This window comes from Amblyomma americanum, chromosome 7 (genome assembly GCF_052857255.1).
Source record: "Amblyomma americanum isolate KBUSLIRL-KWMA chromosome 7, ASM5285725v1, whole genome shotgun sequence".
Taxonomy (NCBI): Eukaryota; Metazoa; Arthropoda; class Arachnida; order Ixodida; family Ixodidae; genus Amblyomma; species Amblyomma americanum.
This window is the reverse complement of record NC_135503.1, coordinates 134,625,829-134,650,545: the sequence shown is the minus strand read 5'-3', so window position 1 is coordinate 134,650,545 and position 24,717 is coordinate 134,625,829. Positions and strand designations below refer to the sequence as shown.

The 24,717-nt window shown below is 45.8% G+C and overlaps 1 protein-coding gene and 1 pseudogene across 1 annotated transcript in view; both read right to left on the bottom strand.

The window, feature by feature from the left end:
- Positions 1 to 1,635: 1,635 nt before the first annotated feature.
- Positions 1,636 to 2,597, bottom strand: LOC144098084 (uncharacterized; annotated as a pseudogene).
- An 11,302-nt stretch (positions 2,598 to 13,899) lies between these two features.
- LOC144098083 (calcium-activated chloride channel regulator 2-like) overlaps positions 13,900 to 24,717 on the bottom strand; it is a 58,085-nt gene continuing 47,267 nt past the window's right edge. Inside the window, exons 6-7 of the mRNA XM_077630636.1 lie at positions 15,304 to 15,541; positions 13,900 to 14,098 (exon numbers count right to left, since the gene is read on the bottom strand). Of these exons, the coding sequence (XP_077486762.1) occupies positions 13,900 to 14,098; positions 15,304 to 15,541 (437 nt within the window). The remainder of the gene's footprint in view (positions 14,099 to 15,303; positions 15,542 to 24,717) is intronic.

The window sequence follows — 24,717 nt, the reverse complement described above, 5'->3', positions numbered from 1 at the left end:
TAGTGATCGCCGGTACGTAACACGAGAGCGAAATAACTAGAACAATAAAAAGGGGCTGGAGCGCATATGGCAGGTTCCCTCAGATCATGAATAGCAGGTTACCAATATCGCTCAAGAGAAAAGTGTACAACACATGTATCTGACCGGTACTTACCGACGGAGCAGAAACGTTGCGGCTAACGAAAAGGGTACAGCTTCAGTTAAGGACAACGCAGTGAGCCACGGAAAGAAAAAATGATGGGTGTAACTTTAAGGAACCCGAAGCGGACAAAGTGGGCGAGGGAACAAATGCCGGTTAATGACATCCTAGTCGAAATCAAAAGGAAGAAATGGGCTTGGGCAGGGCATGTAATGCGAAGGAAAGATAACCGCTGGTCCTTGAGGGCAACATAGTGGTTTCCTTAAGAAGGCAAGCGTAGCAGGGGGCGGCAGAAGGTTAGGCGGGCGGATGAGATGACGAAGTTGGCAGGCTTAGGCTGGACGGAACTGGCAAAGGACAGGGTTAATTGTAGAGACATGGGAAAGGCCTTTGGCCTGTAGCGGGTTTAGTCTTACTCATGATCATGATGACTATAGAACACGAACTCTTACATTATGGTCCTCTCACACTTCATTACTTCAGAGATAAGGGATGCGGGGATAGGGTGACCGCAGCTGGCGGAGGACAAGCTTAATTGGAAAAATAGGGCAGACCTTTGCCCTGCAGTAGGCGTAGTCAGGGTGATGATGATGAACACCGCGATTTATTTTCCAAGCGACTTTTTATCCTTTATTCATGTTTTGGGAAAAACCAGAGCCATTAGGTCCTTCGTGCATTTGTTTGCACTTATTAAAAGGGTCGTGCTCCTCGTTCCCTGACCTCCAAACCACGCTCGTGAACACATACCTGATGTAGGAGGTTTATAGTATATACTCATTTGTTCCATTATAATCCAACAGTTCCCGCAGCCAATTAAGCCAGTTGGGTAAAGTTATACTCCACTTACCCTCAATGGTTTTGGGAAATGTTAGCTTCTATCTAATGAACTTCCCATTTGCCGTCTTCCTGGGTGGTTATATTCCTGGAAGTGATGCACACACTGCATATTGCGCTGAACGCGGAAGTCAAATGACGTAATGGTTAATGATATTGTGTTCTGTGGAAAACTTGAAAACCACGTATTTTATTTTGAGCTCTGTTATAGCACTTTTGTTGTGCACCGAGATGTCCTCGGGTAAAATGTACAGAAAGATAGTTACACAAGCAGTTTTTTTCATCTAACTCTGCTTGCAAGAAAGATGTTTTGAGAACGAATGAAAATTTAGAGCAATTTTACTGGCAAAAGCAATGAAGTGCTGACCCAGGCCGCTTGTTGCATCACGCGAAGATAGAAACTAGAGTTAGTGTATAATGGGGCGTTCTCAATTCGGCATTAGGAGGCGAGACCGAGCGGAATCTGTTCTGCTCCGCCGAGTGAAAAGACGAGTGATTACCGTTGCGCCAACATGGGAAGCCGAAACAAGAAGCCTTTATTCATGCCCGCAGGCAGAATATATACACACTGAGAGGCACCGCTACCCACGCTCCTAGCGCGATCGCGTGACAACACAAACAAGCACAAGGCGGCGACCATTACATCTTCCCTCCTGAGATTATTACAAGTTCAACCTGCGCGGTGGCCTCACTGCACGACCGTATAGCGTTCGAACCTTTTCTTGAGGTTGAGGCGACCTCTCTTCCACAGGCGACCCCTGGATCTCAGGCGAAGCTGGTACGCGCAAAGGTCCCACCTGCAACGAGCAGAAACAACTTTGTTGCGACCTTTCAGGTTTTGATGGCGAGGCTGCTGCCGGTTCTGGGATGTCCTGGCCAGTTGAGAAACGCACCAGGAGACGATTTCTCTGCAGAATGCTGCTAGGAGTCTCACCCACGTACGACCGATGTTGCTGAGCAGGACTGTGGACCTGACCGCTGCAACCAATGTCCTTGACCCATACGTCGTCCCCTGGTGTCAGAGGACTCAAAGGGCTTGCACTGTTCTGTCGATTGTAGTTCTTTCCCTGGTGCACCTTGGTTGCAGAATCCTGTGCCCTGAACGTCTCGTGACTTGGCAATGATCGCAGAAGCCGTTCGGACAGTCGCGGAAGCCGTGTTTGCAGTTTTCTATCATCAGTAATTGTGCTGGAGATACCGCCGAAACACCAGGTGTGTCTCGGTTAGTGAGAAGGGCGAGGTACGGATCGGAGCTTTCCTCAAGCAGGTACTTTACTACCCGCACCATACGCTCGGCCTTTCCGTTACTCTGGTGGTATCGAGGGCTGCTTGTCTCATGACGGAATCCGCAAGATCGGGCGAACTCGGCGAAATCGTTGGATGCGAACTGAGGTGCGTTGTCGGTCCGCACGACGTCGGGAATCCCGAAGCGAGCAAAGCAACTCTTCACAGCAGCAATAACCGCAGTAGCAGTTGTGGTACCCAGTGTCACCACTTCAGGAAATCTAGAGCAGTAATCGACAATTAGAACATAGTCACGTTCTTTAAACTGGAACAGGTCGATACCGAGGAGTTGCCATGGCCTCTCCGGTGTGGGAGTTGGCATCAGTGGCTCTGAACGCATGACTCTAGTCTCGACACACTTGGGATAGTGGGCCACAAGGTGTTCAATATGCAGGTTGCGATTTGGCCACCAAACGCACTCTCGGGCGCATTCTTGACAGCAGCATACCCCTTGATGCTCTTCGTGCAGCAGTGCGAGAATTCCCTGGCGTTGAGCAGACGGAATGACGATACGGGGATCCAACAGAAGCAGACACTCGTACCCACCCAGTCTATCTCTCCCCTTCCAGTGCGGTGCTATGTGGGTTAGTACTCCGTTCTTGGAAGGCCAGCCTTTCTCACAGTAAGTAATGACTGAGGAACACTCCCCATCCTCAGCTTGTTGTCGGCGAACATCATCTAGCCGACTTGCCACCCGAGGAGTTAGCTCCTTCAGGAACTCACCGATGAAGATTTCCAGGCTGTTAACGGCTTTCGAGGCTGGCGAGTCACAGGGTGCTCATGATAGAGTGTCGGCCGTAGCTGTGAGTTTCCCCGGTACATACTTGACAGTGTACTAATACCGCATCAGCTTGATCCACATTCGCTGTACTCGAGGTGGCAAGATTTCAAGATCCTTGCTCGCAGTGAGGTATACGAGAGGAAGATGATCCGTCTCGACCTCAAAGCTTAGACCGCGAAGATCCTGGGCAAACCTAGCCACGGCCCACGTGACTGCCAGAGACTCCTTTTCCGTCTGACGTAAGAGTGAGGGATCTAGAAGCGTAGACCACAGAACGTCGAAGTCCTGAAGGCTGATCTTGGAACAAGACGGCGCCCAGACCGTGAGAGCTTGCATCAGCTGATACTACAGTCTGATAAAGCGGGTGGTACTTTGCCATACACGTTTCCGAGCTGAGCAACGACTTGATGCGACTCCAAATCCAGATGCTGTTTTTGTTCAAGAGAGAATGAATGGGTGTCGGGACATCAGACAGGTTTGGAATGAAACAGGCAACATAGTTGACCATTCCAAACAACCGGCAAACTCCACTGACATCGACTGGCGCCCGGAGATCCTTGATAGCGTTGACCTTATCTGGGTCCGGCGAAATTCCTTGCGCATCTACGACGACTCCAAGGAACTTGACAGAAGACACACGGAACTGACACTTCTTTTCATTGAGGGTTTCCGCAGCTTAATTTAGGCGAGCCAAAACGTCCGCTAGGCGTCGGTCGTGCTCACGCTGGTCCCTACCGAAGACTAATATCTCGTCGATCATATTGACGACTCCGGAAGTGCATTCTAACAGTCTTGACATGAAGCACTGGAAGTATTAAGGCGCTGTCGCGAGGCCGAGGGGAAGACTACTGTAACAGTAGCGGCCAAATGGAGTGATAAACGTTTTCAGTTCTTCACTCTCACGACTTGATTTGATTTGGTGGAAGCTTGACCTTTGCATCGAGCTTGGAAAAGACTTGTGCCCTACCAAGTTGGCCTAAGATGTCTTCCACTGTTTGAGTACGTAGCGCTCCCGCTGGATGACCTTGTTAAGCTTCGCCAGGTTGACAAGGAGCCTGTACCCCCAGGCGGCTTGGGCACAATGACAAGGCCCGAACACCGTGCGGTTGGCTTGTCCACTTTCCGGATGACCCCTTGGGTTTTCATGTTGTCTAGTTCCTTCTTAACGCTCTCGAGCAGAGGGAGGGTTATTCGCCTTGGGACGCTCAGTGAACAGGGACGAGCATAAGGACTGAGGCGGATGTGGTATTCCTCTTGCACGTCCCCCTGTCCACGAAAGATATTGACCTGGGTTGACGGAACGCTCTCGATTGAGTCCAAAAACATAACTATGCCCAAGTCTTCGATTTCTGGTAATCCAAGAAGGTGGGTAGTCTAATTCCTGATGACGTACAATGTCTGGACAGTCACTCTGTTGCGCCACTCCAGGGTAGAAGGGAAAGTTTCAAGCACGCGAAACCCATGATTTCCGGGACCAGATAGCTCGGCTTCTGCTTCATCCAACACGCGAGGCAATCGCGGGAGAGAAATCGAAACTACCGTTACCTCTGCTCCCGAGTCTATTTTGGCCATTCACGCGCAGGCCGGTGTACCTTGCCCGATGCGTACTGAGGACGTGAAGTTCGATAGAACCCAACAGCTCTTTTCGGTGTTTTGCCTCGCAAACGTCTGCAAAGTGTCCCTGCTTTTTGCAGAAATGGCACGTAGCCTTGCGTGCGGGGCATTCGTTTCGCGGGTGGATACTACAGCCGCAATAACCGCAAGCTGACCCATTTAGCAGCGCTGGCTTGCCACTGCGTGACGATGCGCATACCATCGTTATCTTTTTCAGCGTCCTCATGCAGCCGTGCTTGACACAATGCTTCTTCCACCGTGGGTTCCGTGCAGCGGCACAACTGGTCGGATAGCTTTTCATCCCGCCATCCCACGACAAACTTGTCCCGAACAAGGCGGTCTTCCACTTCGGGGTTTTTGTATCTGCAACCTTTCACGAGATTGCGAAACGCCGCGAAGAAGTCGTCGACTGACTCACCCTGCTGTTGTGTTCGGCGATGGAACCGGCGGCTTTCGTAAATCTCGTTGACGGGGTGCACAAAATGTGAGGCTAGCTTATCCTTGACAACCGAAAACGAGAGGGTTTCCGGAGTCGAAGCTGCCAAAGACAAGACGCTGCGGGCTTGAGGCAATACAATACAGAAAGAAGCGTGCGCACCTGCACCTCGTCGGTGGCTGTATTCAGGCCGGTGGCGAAGGCGTAGTCTTCGTACGTCGCTACCCAAGTTGGCCACTCTCTTTGGCTTGTGAAGGTGAACCGTGCATGGGGTTGAAGTCCGAGCGTACCGAAACGCACGACGTTGACGTTGGAGTGCTCGGCGTCCGTACCGACTGCCGCGTCCATAACCGCCGAGTTAGTCGTATCCCATTTCTGACACATACCAAACATAAGAAATCATCCTAACACATAAAACACGTCAAATGTTGAGATGCAAAGCAAGAAACAAGCACAATTTTTTTGTCTCTTGTTTTTATGTTTGCACAGACGATAATCATAAGTCTTCGTCACAGGCTCCACGTTATATGTGAGAAAACAGGGCTCCGGGGGATAGAACATGGGGACGCTAGCAACAGCACGTAGAAACTTTTCTGCAGAACATGAGTTTTGTGTATATTGTTTTGTGTCGTAGAGGCCGAATTTGAATGGCAATCATTAAATCTTGATCGAAACATGTAGGTCATTATACGGTTTACAAATTTTAAAAACCTGGTTACCAAGAGTTCTAAATACGTTGCATAAGAAAAACATACAATCCAAGAATATCACTTTAAATAAACTTCGTCATATTTTACGAACTGAAAAAAAAATCGAAACAACAAAATAGTCTCAGAGCATTCTATCTCAAACCATCACTTTCATTTGCTATGTTGTCTTTACATGTCTCTGGTGACGAGATTTGTTGGAATCGTGTGCCCTGTTGTTACAGTAATGTTTTTGTGAAAATTTCTTTTCCAATGCAAGAACTTTTGTTTGCCGATTGTTAGTTTCACACTTTGTCTTATATATTTATTTGTGATTGCTGAGTGCTGCGTGTAGTTGCCACTGTGGGGGACTGCGGCCTTGTGAAGGTGCCTTAATGACAGCCTTTTCTAAAGGCCTCTGGAATCATGCGCCTGTCATGCAAAAAAAGTTATTATTAAAACGAATAGGTATATGTTCACTAGAGGTGCCGCGAACACCAGTCGACCAATTTGTTACGACAATGCCAGGACTAGTGAATGTGAGATCGAGAACAGATTGAGTCTATGCGCGAAATGGCCGATCGTGAATTTGAAACATAACGCTTTGATCTGAAACCCAGTCCCAAAGGCGCTTGCCGCATATATTTTTCGTAAGGCCTCACAACACAAGGTGGGAATTGAAATCGCCAGCCATGAGAACTGGATTTTTATAGTTAGCGAGTAAGAGGTCCAGAGGCTAGTATCCTGTATTTCATAGGAGAAATAAACATTTACTAAGGAAAATGAAAAGCAGACCGGAAGAACCAAGTTTAATGCCAGTGTCAATCAATAAATCAGTCAATCAATGAAACAAACGATCAATCAATCAATCAAACCAATCAATCAATATGTTATTATCTTCATGAGCAAAAACAATTTACAAAACAGCGCTTGGACCCATAGCCACAAGCTAGTTCTGGGTCCAAAGATAAAAGTGCATAGGATTAGGCAGTCTTCACAATTTTAAATATATGTGGCAGCGAATTTAAACAATATCATTTAGGTGAAAACAAATAAGAAAAATTTCAAACATGGAACCAGGTAGCGACACACAATTTCCGAAGGGCGGGATGTTATACATGCTATACATGAAACAAGATAACGCTGCGGCAGGAAAGTGCAAAATACGAGTTGGATGTTTTCGACAGAATAATACTCAGTGCATTGGCGTAACAGAAATTTCCGCGTTTTGCATAAGATATTAAGTTTTCAACTTTTTGTGAAACCCTGTTCCAACCTTAAATCAATTGGTATTTTGTTCTAAACACTTGCTGCAACGTGCTGAATGAGCCGCTCACCAAATACATTTTTTTTGTACGGGGAATATTGAAATTGCCATACGTGAGGTTTCTTGTGGGTCGTAGAGGGCTGTAGAGTAAGGACACGAGAAAAGGATAGTTGTATCGAGTTATGCTGTGTACACAGCGGGCTGTTTGTACTTCACGCAAATGATCAAATGGCAGCAACTTCATTTGACAAAGAAGTGGTTTTCTAGGCTCGTTATATTTCGCGAAGTACATTATTCTGATTGGTCGCTTTTGTAAGCGTCTAGTGGAATCGATATATGAGGAGAAAGTGCAGCCACAGGATTCAATACAGTATGACAAAAAGTATGGTGGGGCAGCCAGAAAAAGAATGTAAACCAATATGCCCCTGCCTGTGCCACTAATACAGTATGACAGGTGACTATTAATAAATGCAAAGTATAGGATTCGCAACGTGCTTGTGTCAAAGCAATCACGATCTTGTAGAAGAATATAGCAACCGCAAGCTAGCTTTGAACACACTGCATTAATATGATTTTCCAGTTTAGATTCTTGTCAAATACAACATCTAAGTATTTAAAAGAGCTTGTTTGCGTGAGTTAATTATAATTAATAGCCGGTTTAATTACAGAGCTGCTTAGACATTTCGTTAGTGCATGAAATAGTATGTATTTAGTTTTTTCAGTATTAATAGATAATTTGTTTGCCGAAAACCAGCCTGAAATCCCTGCTAATTCTATGTTCAATTTATCTTCAAGTTCAACCTCATTATCAGCAGTGATTATGATTGTCGCGTCGTAAGCATGGATGAGCATTTCAGAATGCAATAGCAAAGCCTGTGGAAAAATTTTGAAGAAACTAAAGTTAGCACTCTCCCTCTTCTTGACTGGCGATCTAGACGAAATGAGCGAAAATTTTTTTAAATAAACATTTTTGTTGGTTAAAAGTCATATCTTTTTGTAGATATAAAAAATTCGCATTACTCGGGGAAGAAATATATATATATATATATATATATATATATATATATATATATATATATATATATATATATATATATATTGTATAGAAAGATAAACGTATTTGGTTGCTAGAGGCAAAAATTCAAAGTTGAAAACGCTTCATTCAGCCATAGATTTATTTTGAGTCGACGTTTCGGACAGAGCCTGTCCTTTCTCAAGACTGAAGTTACAGGGGTCTTCTTCCTCTTCTTAAGGAGTTGGCACTGGCACACATGTACGACACATGAACAAAAGAAACAAACGGTGGCAAAGAATACTAGAAAAGATACAGATAGAAAGGGAAAAAAGGGGGAACAAATAAAAAATAAAAAAGAAAAACGTGTTGTACCCCGCCGCCCACCCCGAAGCCGCGGGGAGCCGACCCCGGACGAGGGAAACAAAAAAAAGGAAAACACGGAGCGGGAGAGGATAATGGCTACCCATCAAGGCAACAGAGCGGCGGCGTGTAAGGTGGACAGGAGCAGACCGTGGCGGGATCGCCCTACACACAAAAGTTAAAGACGCGTGCACTCGCGTGCCCCGTACACAAAGAGTAAACAAATAAACAGAATAAAATGCAGACAGGGTCGGAGCTTCCGTCATCTTGAACCACTTCGGCAGCCAGAGCCAAGGCCGAATCAGCGGCGCCGTGAGCTTAACTAAACATACGTGCACTGTGCATGAAAACACCCAGACACACAGCAGTAAAACATCCGAGCTCATGCCAGTGTCGTGTGGCGGCTAAATGACAATGGCGGGAGCATTTAAGCGAGTAAGGTGTACAGAAACAGACGGTGGCGGAATTGTCCAACATATATAAATTGGAGATGCTTGCACTCGCGTGACCTGGCCAGAAAAAGTAAACAAATAAACAAAATAAAATGCAGACAGGACAGGAGACTTCCGTCATCTGGAACCATTTCCGCAGCCCGAGTCAAGGTAGAATCAGGGCGCCGTGAGCTTAACTACACACACGTGCACTGTGCCTGAAAACACCCACAAAAGAAAAAAAGTGGAAAAACATCCGAGTTCGGCCAAGTGTGGTGTGGGAGGTAAATGTGAATGGCGCGAGCAATTAGGCAAGGGTTCTTCAATTGCACCCCGTCGTCAAGGTAATCGAACTGGGAAGATGGGGGCAGGATGGGGTAGGGAATGAAGAAATTTGTGTGAGCTTGAAAAAGATGTCGCTGGCAAGAAACGACCGAGGTATGTCAAGCTGGCTCTCGTAATGTCAGCAACGGCCCTGCAAGGGGCGGATGGAGGACAATACACCTGGACTTTCATTAATGCCGTGAGGAATTGTTTCAAATTTGTAAATGAAGTACGACTCGCGTTGTTCTCTTTCCCGGGTGTTGTGGAACCCACCCTGTAGGACTGTTAACTTAATTGCATCAAATGGGTGGTTTCGCTCATTAATGTGTTTTGACAAGGGAAGGTTGGGTAGGGATAAGATATGCGCGCGGTGGTTATTAAAGCGAATTCGTAGAGGGTTGACGGTCTGTCCAATGTACTGCATACTGCACACACTGCATTCTAGGAGGTATATTACGTTGCAGGAATCACAATCAAAGTTGCCATTAATTTCCCATTTGAAGCCTGAAGCTGTGCTTACTGCACAGCTTGATGTTTGTATGTGTTTGCAGACCTGGCATCTACTTTTTCCACAGGGCCGGCACCCCAAAACCGGCTGGTTATTTGTTTTTGAGTGTACAAGAATATTTTTAATGTTTTTTGGTCGTCTGTAGATCACGTGAGGGGGAGCAGTGAAAATTTTGGTGAGGCGCTCGCTTTGTTCGAGGATGTTGAAATGTTTTCTGAGGATTTTGTTTACGTTAGGCGGGTTACTGGTGAAGGTAAGTACGAGATTGGCCCGGTGGTCTGAGGCGTAAAACTGAATAAAAAAAAGAAGCCTTTTCCGCGCCCCTAAAGAATCGCGAATATAATCCTAACAGAAGTATAAAAGATGTGGCCCTTGGTCAATTGTGATTTGCCACCCGAAGGTGGAAACAACTCAATATGGGAATAACTACTAAAGAGACCCACAGCCGGTGGAGCGGGCTCGGGGAGACTCCCCTGATCTCCCCTAGGAAGTAGCAGGCGGGATATGGGAGTGAGATACGGGAAATATAGGTGGGGTTACGGCAATTAGGAGAGATTGGGGACAGCAGAGTTTTTCCTCATTTCTCATCCCTTTGAGCTCCTTCCCAGGCCTCCGTAGAGAGCGAGCGCTCAAATTTCAACCGATAGCGCGGCTCTCGGCCACCAAGCGTACTTCAGTACCCCAGGGAACGTTTGCCAGTGGTTCCGACTGTCCTAGACAATACAAGGGTAACCTAACAGGGGGAGAGCGTAAGATGGTGCAACTAGTGGATGGCTTCCACACTGGCCAGCCTGAGGGAGGTTGACTTGCAAAGAGGAGTATATGGCGAAACCGCTGCAAGGCGCATTCGAGGGTGGTTATCATGGGAACAGTCCGGAAGGTGATAACCGTGAAAAGATGAGAGTGTGGTGCAGAGCGGAACAATCCCCAGTCATATTATTGTTTGGAAGGAGAACGATATACCAAGAGCGGAAGAACTTGCAACCGGTGTGTGACTGCCACTAGAACCACCAGGAACGCAGCTATCTTGGGAGGAGCAGGGTATGGAGAAAGCTCTGGAAGGACTAACCGGAGGACGGTAAACAATAGAACCTTCTGGAAGGTGACTACGAAACATGGAAGAGTTCGCGGCGAGAGCATTGGAAATCCTAACCGGCAGGGTTGCCTTGGAAGCAGGGAGGCCTACCGAGAGCATAAGGCGCAAGCAAGGAGTGTACCGGGAGTGTGCTCAGAGGCTAGCTACCGTGTATGAAGGAAAAGCTTTATAGTGCAAGAGGAAGGCTATCGTGAGAGCGTAGGAATGTGTAACTGTAGTGTAATTAGCACAGGGACCATCCGGAGTGTGGTTACCGTGGAAGGGGGAGGAAAGTATGTGTGGAAAACTAAAAAGAGTGCTCTCGAATTACGTAGACATGAAGATGCTCTCACACTGTATACGTGAGTATATCATAAAAATATGAATACCCTAAAAGCTGTCGCTCAATTTCACGTTACAAACTGGTAACTGTCCTGCATAATAGGCGTGCAAAGATTGGAGCGATCATAGCTTGTTTGTGAATAACTTAAGCGGACACTGAAGCTCCGCCTTAATGGTATAACTCATTAGAATAAATGGATCCCTTCAGGGACCTAGTGTTTGCTCTCCACATCACTTCGCAAATACTAATACTGTTATTTGTGTCACCATCACATTACGCTTAACCCACACTTACGAGTACAGTGCGTTAGAATTAGAGATCCTTTCCACGCGAAAGCTGCTGGGTCACGAAGGATATGCTGACACGCGCATATATGAGGAATTTGTCATTCCCTACATTACATACATATACAACGGCGAGTCATCATACTACTCCTGACGCACTGGTGCAAAGGTTAAGCGATGCGCCACTGCCCTGGAACATTCTGTTACAAACACAGTCACCGGCACGGCCACCTGTGGTGCTTGTGACACTGAGGTTGGTGCTCACGAGCAACCTCTCAAGACCAATCAGTAATTTAACTGCCGCTTGTCAACCTGGACAGTTTCCTCACAATTTGATGGGCAGTTTCTACTTGCCGCGGTAGGCAGGGTGTGATGACGCCGCATGTTCACGTGACCAAGCTAGCAGCCGGGCCAACGGCTTTACTAGACACGCTGATGACGCCGGGGTAGCGCTCAACGGGACGTTTAACGCTGTCACGTTAAAGATTATTAACGTTTAAGTTTCGACATCATGTATAGGGGTAACCTCCTGTCCTTGGCTTACAAGAGGATACAATGCCACCGAATAAATTGTTAGAATTGTTGGAAATGGAAATTTAAAGCTGCTCATTTGAACCCTTTATAAGAAATTACCGGAAGGTTTCGTATAAGTTCTCAAAAAGGATGAGTGCCTCGTTTCGGTAAGAACGAATAATGGGAGTCAAAAACTCTAAACTAGGCTACGGCTTATACTAGTTTAGAGTTTTTCACTCCCATTATTCGTTCTTACCGAAACGAGGCACTCATCCGTTTTGAGAACTTATAGGAAACCTTCCGGTAATTTCTTATACAGGGTTCAAATAAGCAGCTTTAAATTTCCATTTCCAACAATTCAAACAAAAAAAAAACTCTAAACTAGGCTACGGCTTATATGACCCGCAGCGGTGGCTCAGTGGTTAGGGCGCTCGACTACTGATCCGGAGTTCCCGGGTTCGAACCCGACCGCGGCGGCTGCGTTTTTATGGAGGAAAAAACGCTAAGGCGCCCGTGTGCTGTGCGATGTCAGTGCACGTTAAAGATCCCCAGGTGGTCGAAATTATTCCGGAGCCCTCCACTACGGCACCTATTCTTCCTTTCTTCTTTCACTCCCTCCTTTATCCCTTCCCTTTACGGCGCGGTTCAGGTGTCCAAACATATATGAGACAGATACTGCGCCATTTCCTTTCCCCAAAAAACCAATTATTATTATTATTACGGCTTATACGAGAGATTCGGCGGTGGCAGCCGCATCCCTTTTCTTCTTCTTTCATTATTTCTCCCCGTTCTTTCTTTTCTTTCTTTTTCTTCTTTAACTTTCTCTTCTTCTTCCCTCTACTTTAGTTTAACGTAGCGCCTACCAACCTGGGCGACATGGCAAGGAATGCCCTGAACTGCAACGGGCTTCAGTTGTACGATTAATGAAAAAAAACAGCGATGCCAGCGGCTCTCAACGTAAAAGAAAAGACGAGAGAGAGAGACAGAAAAAGTTTAGTGCCCAGAATATTTGGGCGGGCCCTCATTCTCGGAGCCCATTGGCTTTTGCCGCCAATCTTGCCACGTTCACCACCAGCGAAAGGTGATCCTCCGAAAAGACGAACACTGAATCCTTTCCGCAAAGAAGACAAGACGAAGACATAAGTAATATGAGAACGCATGTGGACGGAAAAATATAAGCCACTGGACGCCGATTACTCCACCAAGAAAAACTGTCACAAGTGGTTTCTGTAAGCTGTCAGCAGATTTGCGACAGCCCAGCTTTTGAAGGTGCACTAAAGAGCTCTCTTGAAAGCTGCGTTCTAGTTTTTGTCTTATTTTTAGGTTTTCTCATTAATAAACGGTTTCAGTCGCAGACAAAATAGCCGCAAATTAAACCCACGGAAATAAAAATATCCGAGGACTCTCAGCATTCGCGAGACTGCTGCATCAGGGTGATGAGCCCCACCGCATGCTCCTGCGGAAGCGCACGGTTCACTTTTTTCCTTGTGGGGCGTCGGCCATCATGGTTCTACTTTCTCGAAGATTCCCTGGCTATGCCAGTTCTGATCTGTTGTTTCACCAGTTAAGGCATGCAAGCTTGAGCGAGCAAGCGGTCACCGTTCAGAGACAAGGTAGGATTTACAATGCAAGTGCAGCCCACGATTTCGCCTACTTGAGGAAATATCAGAGAAATGTTCGGCAGTCTCCAAGTTTCTCACTGCCAAAATGCTGCGTGGCACAAATAAGAAACAAAACAGCAATAACAATTTAGTTTATCGAAATTATATCCAGCACAGGCGCTAAGTTCGAATGCAAGGATGATTCGAAACACTGTAATGAAATGCACACATAAAGGAATGATGAGAAATGAAGCAGACGGAATGTTAGTGGTGCAAGCAGCCGGCGCATGACATTTAGTGGGATTGCGCCTGAACCCTTCACTTCAATTGTTTCTCACATAGCATGCAAAACAGCAACAATCAGCGGTAGCTTTACGCAGCAGCACAGTGACATCAGTCTATAATTATCCTTGTGGGCTTTTCTCACGTTTGAAGAATACATATAGCACAGCGAAGACCACGTGCAACACGACCAAGCCGATTAGGACGTAGATTAGAATTCCCCACCAGCCACCCATAGATGACGTGGCTGGAGCAGGAGTTGTTGCAGACGTCGGCGCTGGCACAGTTATGTAGACGCTGGCCGGGTTGGAAACCTTCGACCTGTGGGCGAGTAGAAAAGGCGATTGCATTCAAAGCTTCGCGAATGCTTCTCACTATTAATCTAGTATTTGCCTTTGTCAGTGATCTCTCGTATACTTTAAGTACGCCGCGGTTTTCAAAGAAGGCATTCAAAATTGATTGCCCTGTTTTGCTCAAGGACAAGAAGTTAAAATATTATATATTTATGCACGCGGGATAAGCGGTTTATGATGTGAATAGCCCGTCACATATTAGGAGAAGATTTAACGTGATTAAACGATAATATTAAGGAAAATTCAAAGCAACACACATTCCTCATTACTTAAAAAATGAGCTACATCTTGCTTGTTTATGGCTTCACGTGGGTGACCTTCAACCAGCAAATCTTATCTCTACCGGAAACCTTTTCGACACATATCTCCATCGTTCGTTTCCACTATCAGCATGTCCCCAGTGTGGTGATGACAGGAACTTCTCCGTGGTCTGGCAATAGGCCAGGCTAGGGTTACCCCATACAGGATAGGGCTAATTGAAAAGGCATGGGAGAGGCCTTTGTCCTGCAGTGCACGCAGTCAGGCTGACGATGATGAACCCACACGTAAAACCCGTAGTAATTCCAACCTGTGTCCCCTTAGAGGTACAGCATGAACTTGTTGGCGAGTTGGTCAGACATGGTTCGTATAAAAGAGCACCGTTTTTTGTCCTTTCTTAGATTGGCTTCCCGCCGTTGCGCTGTGTTACACGAACCCTTGGAGCTGCCGCTGACTGACAGCAATTCCGCTGGTCAGTATAGACTGATGTGACACGCCGATACTTTGACGCCCACCTGTAGTGCCCTGGAAAAGAAGCACTGTTCTAAAAGACACCTTAGACGAAAAGTTTCTTAGAAGACGTGCAAGAATCAGTTGCATTATTTAGGATATTCCAAACTGCTATGCGTCGTAAAATTAGTTAGTGACAATTTGAACTATTTCGACTTTTTCTGCCTATTTGTTTTCTGCCTGCGAAGAAAAGTACGGTTCAACAGAAAATTAGTTTATCTGTCATTTGCACGAAGAAACCTGTACTCATCTAACTGCTGCGGACGGCGCTGAAGCGAGATGCAGAGGCGGTCATACTTCATAATACGCATCGGCGCTGTTTGAATAACGGTGGCATCAAATTTCGAGTTGCTGTGCACCTTCTACGAAACAGGCAGACAGATTCATGCACGTGGTTCAACTTACCGGAGTCCTTGTTTGTTGACAACTACGATGGCGATGTGCACTAGATGCGCACTCCCTACGGCTTTCCCGCCGGACAGGCCGGGAGGCACAGCGACCACAACCTCCTGCTCAGTGTAGGGTGCCTGAGGCGTTAGGGAACCGCTGATGACGTCCTGCGGTGACTTAACTAGAACACCGCTGTTGAAGGACTGCTGGAAGTTTCCGCGGTCCGTGGACATTCGCAGCTCGTACGACTCAGCTACAATAGAAAGCATATAAAAATTAAACACAGATTCATAAAATTGGTGCAGTTAATTTCCTAGTAGATTTGCTAGAAGCAGCGAGGCATTCAGACCTGATAGTGAGACCAGACGTGCACTACGAGAAAGAAATCACACAATAAAGATTAGTTGCAGCGTGTATAGGGATCCCAAGCTCGGCCAGGCGGCGCCGTGAAAGCAGACAATCAGCGCCCCCTGCGGCGGAATTTCCATAACCGGGTACGAAGGCAGCTGGTGCTCTTCGCTTCGCGGTGTATCGATGGCGGTGCGGATTTAAAAGGATAAGTGATCTTGATGGACATTTTCTCCGCTCGAATCTCATGAAAGGAGAGCGTTTGGTACCTAATGTGTACAGTGTTGAGCAGATCATTGAGGACAGCGATGTTTGTGTTCAAGCGAAGTGCGTGTCGCAAGTAAGCGATCACGTCACCTACGAGGTGCATCTCGAGGTAAGTGCACACTCCTTCCGCTTTTCGGAGAGTAAAGACATTTTTACTGCTAGTGAGTAACTGTTCGCGTTCTGCATACTGTGTCGCGTTGATTTTTGCATGCTCGGCGCACTCGCCTGAACTCGCCGCTTGTCACGCATGTGGTTTCGGATTGCATTACAGGCTCATGGCTCAAGTGCTGTTTGCTTTTACACTTGACTCGTGAGTGAGCATACAAACGCGGTTCAGCACGCCGCGGCATTCTAGTTCGCACGTTCACGTGTGTACGCACGCACTTCAACAGCAGAGCTGATATGTGCCATTTGATGCTTGGATGATGACTGCGCGCGAGCACTCCGCTGTTTATGACTCCGCTCTTACTTTTGGCCGCGCGTGTACAACTGCGCGCTTGTCGAGGCACGCACTCTGAGACACTTATTTCTAAACTGTGAAACTGTTGTGGCGGGCTTAATTTTGACCACCTGGGATTCTTTAACGTACACTGACATCACTCAGTAAGCGGGCGCCTGGAGTTTCGTCTCCATCGGAGCGCGGCTGCCGCAGCCGGAGTCGAACCCGCGCCCTCGGGGTCAGCAGCCGAGGGCACTAATCACCGAGTCGTCGCGTAGGGTAGGCAGCTCAAAACATTGCATTAATTCGCGAGATCATTTTCTGCGGTCGAGTCACAGTGTGACTGAAGGCTGCTTTCGACTTGCGAACAGTGATCCAGTCACAGTGTTGACTGCGTGAATTTAAGCGGCACTTTCTTTTTTTTCGCCACAACTAACTTGGTCAATTCATGCAAAGCAGGAGCTTCACATAAAGGACGGCCGCTGCACTAGTAAAGCTGGCATTGCAGCGCAGTGCAAGCATGCCGCTGCGGTGTTCTTTTACATCAACCGCTACGAGGAAACTTCCTGCACCAGCAAGCCTCAACAGTGGAACAAACCGAGCATGAAACCCCAGAGGCCACGGAACCAAGACTTGATGGCATTCTTTCCCAGTGAGTCTCAGCACTATTGCATTTTGTCTAAGGTTATTTCCTACACTTTCAGTTGTGTGCGCATGCTTCTCTTCTCATATGAAGCAAACAAACTTTAAAGCCTTGCAATTATTTAGCATCTTGCTGCACTGAATGTCTAAACAGCTTGTATTTATACTAAAATTAAGTTGCACTTCTCTGTTCAGTACGTGTGTAAGCTTATGGATGTTTGTCTATGTCCCTTTTGCATACCAGGTCAAGAGAGCAATTCGGCCAACACAAAGGCTGCATCTCCGTCCATTCTACTGAACTACCCGGACATAATGAGTTCGATGAAGGAAATTTTGGAAATGGGACAAATGAATGCGGAAAAATTGGTGTGCCAGGACGATCTTAACCAAATTGTAGATCAAGCTTCGAAGGTGGCAGATGAAGAAATTTTGGAAGGCCTGCTGAAATCAACAGCATGGCGGCCTGTGTACCACTGCCTGAAGGTTGTCGACAACAGCGCAACAAAAAAAAAACAATCATGCGCAGGGACCTTGCAATGGAGATGAATAGCTTAGAGGCTGCTAAGTACCAAACCGACGTGGTCCTCTCTTGCAGTCCCTGTAAACTGTCTGTCCTAACACAAGGCCAAGCAAAGTGTCCACAGTAAGTTATAATGGTAGTGAAGGCAATCTTTCAGCTGATTTCAAACCATTCGTTTAAAACGTGCAGGTGGCTTCAGGAACGCAGGTATCGGATTAGCAGCACCAAAGCACATTGTGTGCGCACCAAAAGTGATGAAGATGGCTACAGGAAAGCTGCTGAGCAACTGAGGACTGCACGCTCATTCAAGAACGCTGCTATGTGTTACGGTAAGATCTAACTTCTATCTTGCACATTATGATGCAAAGCTGATGACAATGGCATGCTCTCAAGTTATATATGAGATGCATCGAAGGCAAAGTTGAAGCACAAATCAGGTTCATTGAAATCAAGCGATTGACATGTGGATGGATTAAATGGAAATCTTGAATATTCGACAGGTATTAACACAGAAGCCAGAGCACGAGAGGAGCTGGGGCGGCGGCTTAAGGCACACATATTTCAGGTCCGATTTTGTTTGCTTTTCTAATGCGCATATGTGCTTCTGCCTTGCGAAGAACCTATTATTTCACAAAATTATTTTCAATTCCTTCCCTCTCCAGACACAGTTGGTAGTGCTGCCTGAGCAGCCTTGGCTGTGTTGTAGCCCTGATGGACTTGTGAAGCTTGAGAATGAGACAGTCCTCGTGGAGATAAAGTGCCCATTCAAATATAAAGATACGCCGTTCATCAATTATGATAAAAGGTCTATAAAATTGCCCTACCTGGAATTCCGAAACGACCAAATTGAGCTTAGGTCTAGCCACCAATACTACACCCAAATCCAAGTACAACTGTATGTTTTGAATTTAAATAAGGCACTACTCTATGTTTTCACTCCTCAGCAATCTGTGATTGTAGCAGTAAAGAGGGATGAAGCATTTTTGACTGAGCTCATCCCGAAGATGGAATACTTTTATTTCAAATATCTCTTCCCAAACCTTGTCTAGACTTTAGTATAATTTATTTTGTTTCCACTCACAAGCAAAGAGGGTTCTTGTAAGTCGGCACTCAGTACGCCAACAAATCAAGCTTTCTGTTTTAAGTGCAATATTTTCACTCCAACTTCTAGTCCTTAAACATTGTTACTGCATTCTTACACAGCACAAGTAATCATGGCAGTTTTACATCTTAATATTTTTGGGAGTATTTATGTGTGCATAGTGAAATGCTGAACAGGGACAATAACTTATTTGAGTGACTTGGTTTTGTAACCAGTGATACTAATTGTACTCATGTTTTCAGAAATAAAAGTTGTGGGGACCTGCCCTGCAGCCCCCTGAGTTTGCTTTCCCGCGAGGAACCGTGCAGCGGCAGTCTCACCTCGAGGCTGAGCGCATTCCCTTGTCAGTTACATTAACTGGCAAGAGAGGGCGCCAGCATCGCTGCGCGGAGACTGCCAAAGCCCGCGCGCGGGAGAGGGGGCTCCGGCTGGGATCTTCAGCCCGAGCGGACGTGTCGCTCGGGGCTCCGCTCTTCGCCGGCGGGGCGAGGAAGCGAGGGGGAGAGAGGCTCCCGTACTCGTCCCGTCCGGCCTTCGGAGTATGGACCTCCATCACCCCGCGACGTCACGAAGATGCGGTGGCGCTGATGTTAGCAGCGAGTTTCGCATGGTAGGCAAAACAGGTTCCGTCTGCCCGTGCCTACCGCAGCTGCCGCAGCTACCGGCGGCTGCTTCAAGCCTGTGCACTGCAGAAGCAGCGTGTATTGACCAGCTGCGTCACTGCTGGATCCGCGTAGTAGCATAAGAAATATTAAATTAGCCTCGATAGCTTTCTCGCGCAGAAATTCCGCATTCGGAAACTGGCTAACAGGCATTGGGCCACGGCAGTAAAGCGCTAAGTCTGGGAGTCGATAGGCACTGACACTCAATGCACTTAATAGCATGCAAGTTAGTGCGTTCATTCACCTGAACTTCAGGATAGTAGGCTGATAATTGCTCAAGGAAAAAAAAGACATATGCAGCTGCACACGTACTTATCACCTTGAGCCGGAGTGCACGGGGCGCCGACAGGTTCACTCGCCCCCAAGGAATGCGTTTTTTTGTTAATAGCACACCATTTTTTAATGGTGCGTTTTATGACATTTAATATTTACTTGAAACTGTTTCTTGATATGACGACGTAATTATTTCATTAGAGTAGAAAGAAATTTGGTAAGTTGTGTCAATCTTGCGCGGTCGCGTTGGTGTCCTTAGAATAGCGTACCTTAAGTGTGCTAAACGCCATATGCTTTTTCATTGCATCATGCATGTGATATGTTTCATGAGGTAGTACATGATCGCGAAGCTTGTTTGGAAAGAAGCAGCCGCAGGGTGCTACTAACACACGTGGCGAGATTGAGAGGGGACGCGGCAATGAAAAGTGTTTTCGTTATTCATGCATACGATATGTAACTAAACTTGGTGCAAATATGAAATTCCTACGCTAGTTTCAGTAATTCCTTTTGTTTATAGCTATACCTGGTGCAGTTCTGGGTAATTTTAATTAACACCGTCGTCAAGTCCCCCCAAGGTCTCAAATAATTGAGTAGAGAGTGCGCAGTTTTTTTATGCCAGCATGTACATAAAGCCCTGTTCTGTACGATGACGCGATTAGTTCTTTTTTTATATGATCAGTACTTATGCATGCATAGTTACATGAAAACGTTTCTTACAAGAAATAACTAACACAGTACTGCACGTGTAGGGAAAAAAATCGAGAGATTTATTACGCTCCTCAACGTCTCAGGAATAGTTTTCGACAAATGGAATCATTTGATTTTGATGCGAACTACGAAGGTGAGTGATCCAGTCGCAGAAAATGTAGAGGTCACAAAACAAACCTTAAAGTTTATTTCCTCGTTTATGGCATCTTCGCTTTCGCTTTGGTCAAAGAAATGCGGCACTGAAATCAAAGAAATTACCTCACAATTTTTGACGACCACACTTCTAAAAAGTGTAATTTATAAATTTGTACTCAATATTTTGCTATAATTTTTCGTCACGAAACTGGACTTCAGGGCTAGGAAAAAAAATAATTCTAGAAATGAAAAATTTTCACCAAATCGACCAGCTTAACAACAGGACAAATCGGCCTGGCTGGTGCGTGGTCATGCGGCTAAAAACAGCGCTAAGCGAGACAGGAGATCAGGGACACGACGCTGTCCCCACTTTTCGCACAGCGCGACACGTACGTATGTCAGCAGACGATGAGTGCATGTCTGCTCCGACGAAACAAGGCCAGCACTTCCCCTCACTATTGTGCCGAAGTAAAATCATTCCGGCTAGTGCAGAGTGTCAAAACTTGTTTTATTCAATGCCTAGCGCATAAATAAACGGCAGGAACGCTTTCTACATGTTTACTACTAACCATATATACAATACAGTGGCAAACTATTTCTCTTTATAGGCCGCACGTGGCCAACGCGAGCTCGTGTACTTCAACAAATTACTAAGTTGGAAGCATCGACCATTGCTATGATTCGCAGAAACTGGAAACGCGCCTACAAGCCTTGAAAACCGGCGCTCAACACCTATCCGCGACGCCACTCCCCGACCTTTTGCCTACCACGAGCACGCTAGCGACTGCAGCGCCACCTCGTTTGTTTACAAACATGCAGGAGGTCTATATATCCCTTGCCCTAGCGCGGGCGAACATTCGCTCGGAACCTTGCTGGTGAGTCGGACGACCTCGATTCATTAGCGTACCTTGTTGCTAGCTGGCGTTATTGTTTCTGTAGTAATAAATGCCTGTTTGTGTCAGCCAATGTGTCGTTTCTTTGTTCCCTCAGAGCAAGGCCCGTCGTGGTCGGCGAGCGCTCGGTAGCGTACGCGATCACGGGGTGGGGTCCGGGCGGCTTTGAACCGTGTCAGCCGCGATTGAGTTTGGAGAACGTACTTATCTCCCGAATTCAACCCCCACAAAGTTTACTTTTTGCAGCTGTATTGGGTACACTATATCATTTCACCATACTTAAGACCAAACATAAAGCCTTTCTTCCAGATTTATAAATGCGTTATGTCATAGAAACAATGCTCCTTACACAAAATGAGTAAAATAGACATAAGGAATGTATTTAATGCAGTTATCTGCAAAAATTAAAAACTGCAGGCAACAAATACCTCAACCCAAAATGTGAACATAAAATATCACATAAGGGTAGTAGTGCCACTGCAAAAGCATCCCATCAGGTATCATTGCAAAAAAATCTATCATTGGCATGGCACAAGTGAAAGAGAACAGCACTCAGAAAAAAAACATTCAAGCACTACTGAGCTTAGCATTGCCACAGTAACACAGTGCATTTGTTCATTTTCTTTGCACGCAGTTGACAGTGCACTTACTGGTTGTGCCAAAGGTACAAAGAAGAGGTGCCAGTGCATGACACAAATGCGTGAAATCCATCAATTAGTAATACACATAAGGAATCAAAGAAATACAATTATTTGGAAATAATAAAAAACAGCAATAGAGCAACAAAAACAACAACCAATATGTTGACATAAAATACCACACAATGGTAGTGCCAATATGCACAAGCTGTGTATAAATCTGCAAAAACATGCCATCAGGTAACATTGCAAAAAATCTGTCATTGGCATGGCACACGTGAAAGAGAACAGCAGTCAGAAAAATAATTTGCTAGCACTGCAGAGCTTAGCATTGCAATAGTGGCACAGAGCATTCGTTCATTATTGTTGCACACACGACAATGCACTTGTTGGTTGTGCCAAAGGTACAAAGAAGAGGTGCCAGTGCATGGTACAAATACGTGAAATGCATAAATGAGTAATACACATAAGGAATGTAAGTAATACAATTATATGCAAATAATTAAAAATAGCAGTAGAATAACAAATACAACAACTAATATGTGAACACAAGAAAATCTTTTTCACTATCCACTGGCCTTTTCAAAGTGGTTTAGGCTAGTACACAAGTCATTTGAATTCTTGTATTTAAGCACAGTGCATAAGCATTCGAAAAAGATTGCCAGGTTCGAAGTCGATACGACAGTGAAGGTCCGCTCATTTGTTATTGATTCAAGGCTGAGCCACCGACTTTAAAACAATGAAGAACTGCTTAAGATCATCGACACTAAGGTGAGAAAGGCAAAAGCCTGGAGCCTTTTGAAGGAGGCTGGATTTATTAAAGCACTGATCCAGAAAATACCATAAAATATAATGCAAGCGCAAAGCATTCAAATATCGTGCCAGTAGACAAAGCAAAGGGAACAACTTATCAGCATGAAACCAGTGATTCCCTTCCCAACTCTACCAGGTAAGCGGACATGCATTTAGCGATATAGTAATGATGTCTGCAACACATATCAAAACTTACAGAGAAGTAAAACTGAATTCAGGTCTTGAGTGTGAACTAAGTGTGCCCATCATGTCGCTTGGGCAGCGTGAGAGTGGGGAGGATTAAGGAGCAAACACAAGTTACTAACACCCCACTTGAGATGAAGAGAAAATGGGCATGGGCAGCAAAGCATTGATTAGTAAAGGGTCTAGCTTATGGTATCTAAGGGTAACGGCTGGATTCCAAGAGAACGTAAACATAGCAGGTGCAACACATCCGGGTTGGGATATGATACCAGGAAGCTTGTGGGGTTAAGGCAGCCGCAGCTGGCATAAGTGGAGGGATACGGGAGAGGCCTTCATCCTGCAGTTGGCATATTGGACTGATGATGATAGTTGCGGTGAACACACCAGCCTTATTTCTTGATGATTGGTGGCTCCATATTAACAAGAGCAGCACACACAAAAACTACTTCGTTCATGTGTGGCATCAACCTGAGAGGAATTTTGTTGCTCAGAATGCGGTAGATTTTTAGTCTCTGAATAACCCTCTCCACATGAATGCGAACGGATGCGGTTTCATAAGTTTTTTCCATGGCTTCTTGAGACAGTTGGCCACCTCCTACATTAAAAGGAGGAATAAGACCGCACCTTTCCCCTCAACAGTAGTTCTTATGCTAGGAAACCCTTTGTCACTAAGGACTAAATCACCTGGCTTCAGGAGTTCCAAGAACCCAGAATCTTGAGTTATAAAAGAATCCGTCTGACGACCACCATACACATTAGACACAAATGCGATCATTCCATTTGGTATGATCCCAACAAGAAATTTTATATTGTAGCCGCTCTTGTAGTTTGAATACATCACACACTGACATTCAGGATTAGATGTTTCAGTCGTGACTTCCGTGCAGTCAATTATGAATGTACAATTAGGGTAGTGTTCCTTGAATGGCGGTGGCAAAGACAGGCTAATCAACTCTCGTGGAGGTACAACAATCCACTTTTGCAAGGCAACACTAAGAATGCCTAAAGTCTTCACAAACACATTTGATGCTGTCGTTGCTGTTACATTAAACATGACTGCCAGCACGGCATAGGCAATCCCGAGCCGAAGCTTTGTAAGACCCAAGCACAGTTTGTCCTCAGCTGCCATATCACTTCTGTACCTAGAACGGCGCATCAAGTTTAGTAGGAGGCAGAAAACCGGCAGTGTGTCTCCACACAGGTCTCGCAGTGCTTCTTCCTTGCCTTTAAGAGAAGAAAATCCAGAAAACCCACAGCTTCTCTTCCACGATCCGTCGGTCAGGGTCACTTTCAAGGATGAAAATGAGTATTTAACAACCAAGCCTTAAAGACACCTACTTAAATAGAACATTTTAAAGGTAAGTAATTAATAAAAATGACTTATGCACTGCATTAGAACACAGGTCTCTAGAACTGAACTACAAATAAAGATTAGCCAAACCTGGTCTGTCAGTTCTGCGTGAGACACCTGGGTGGATGCTTCACTCCCATTGGTCACACATAGAAGCAGGGTCAGCCTTCCTTAAGAAGAGGGTGCTGTTTGGCAGTCCTAAAAGAATAAATTTATAGGTGTATAATCTTCAAGCACAATTATATCGATGGTTACCTGTACGATTCTAACCCCAGACAAAGTGCCACATCGCAAGGGCTTTTTAATCTACGGTGAACATCTCACAGACTGCAGTAGTTACAATTTCTTTATGAACACAAAAACTTACAAATTAGGTAAATATAAATTTCCACGAATCGCAGCTTTCCCCTTCCCCTAAGGCACACATTTTCCTTACAAGCAGTTGCAACACATTG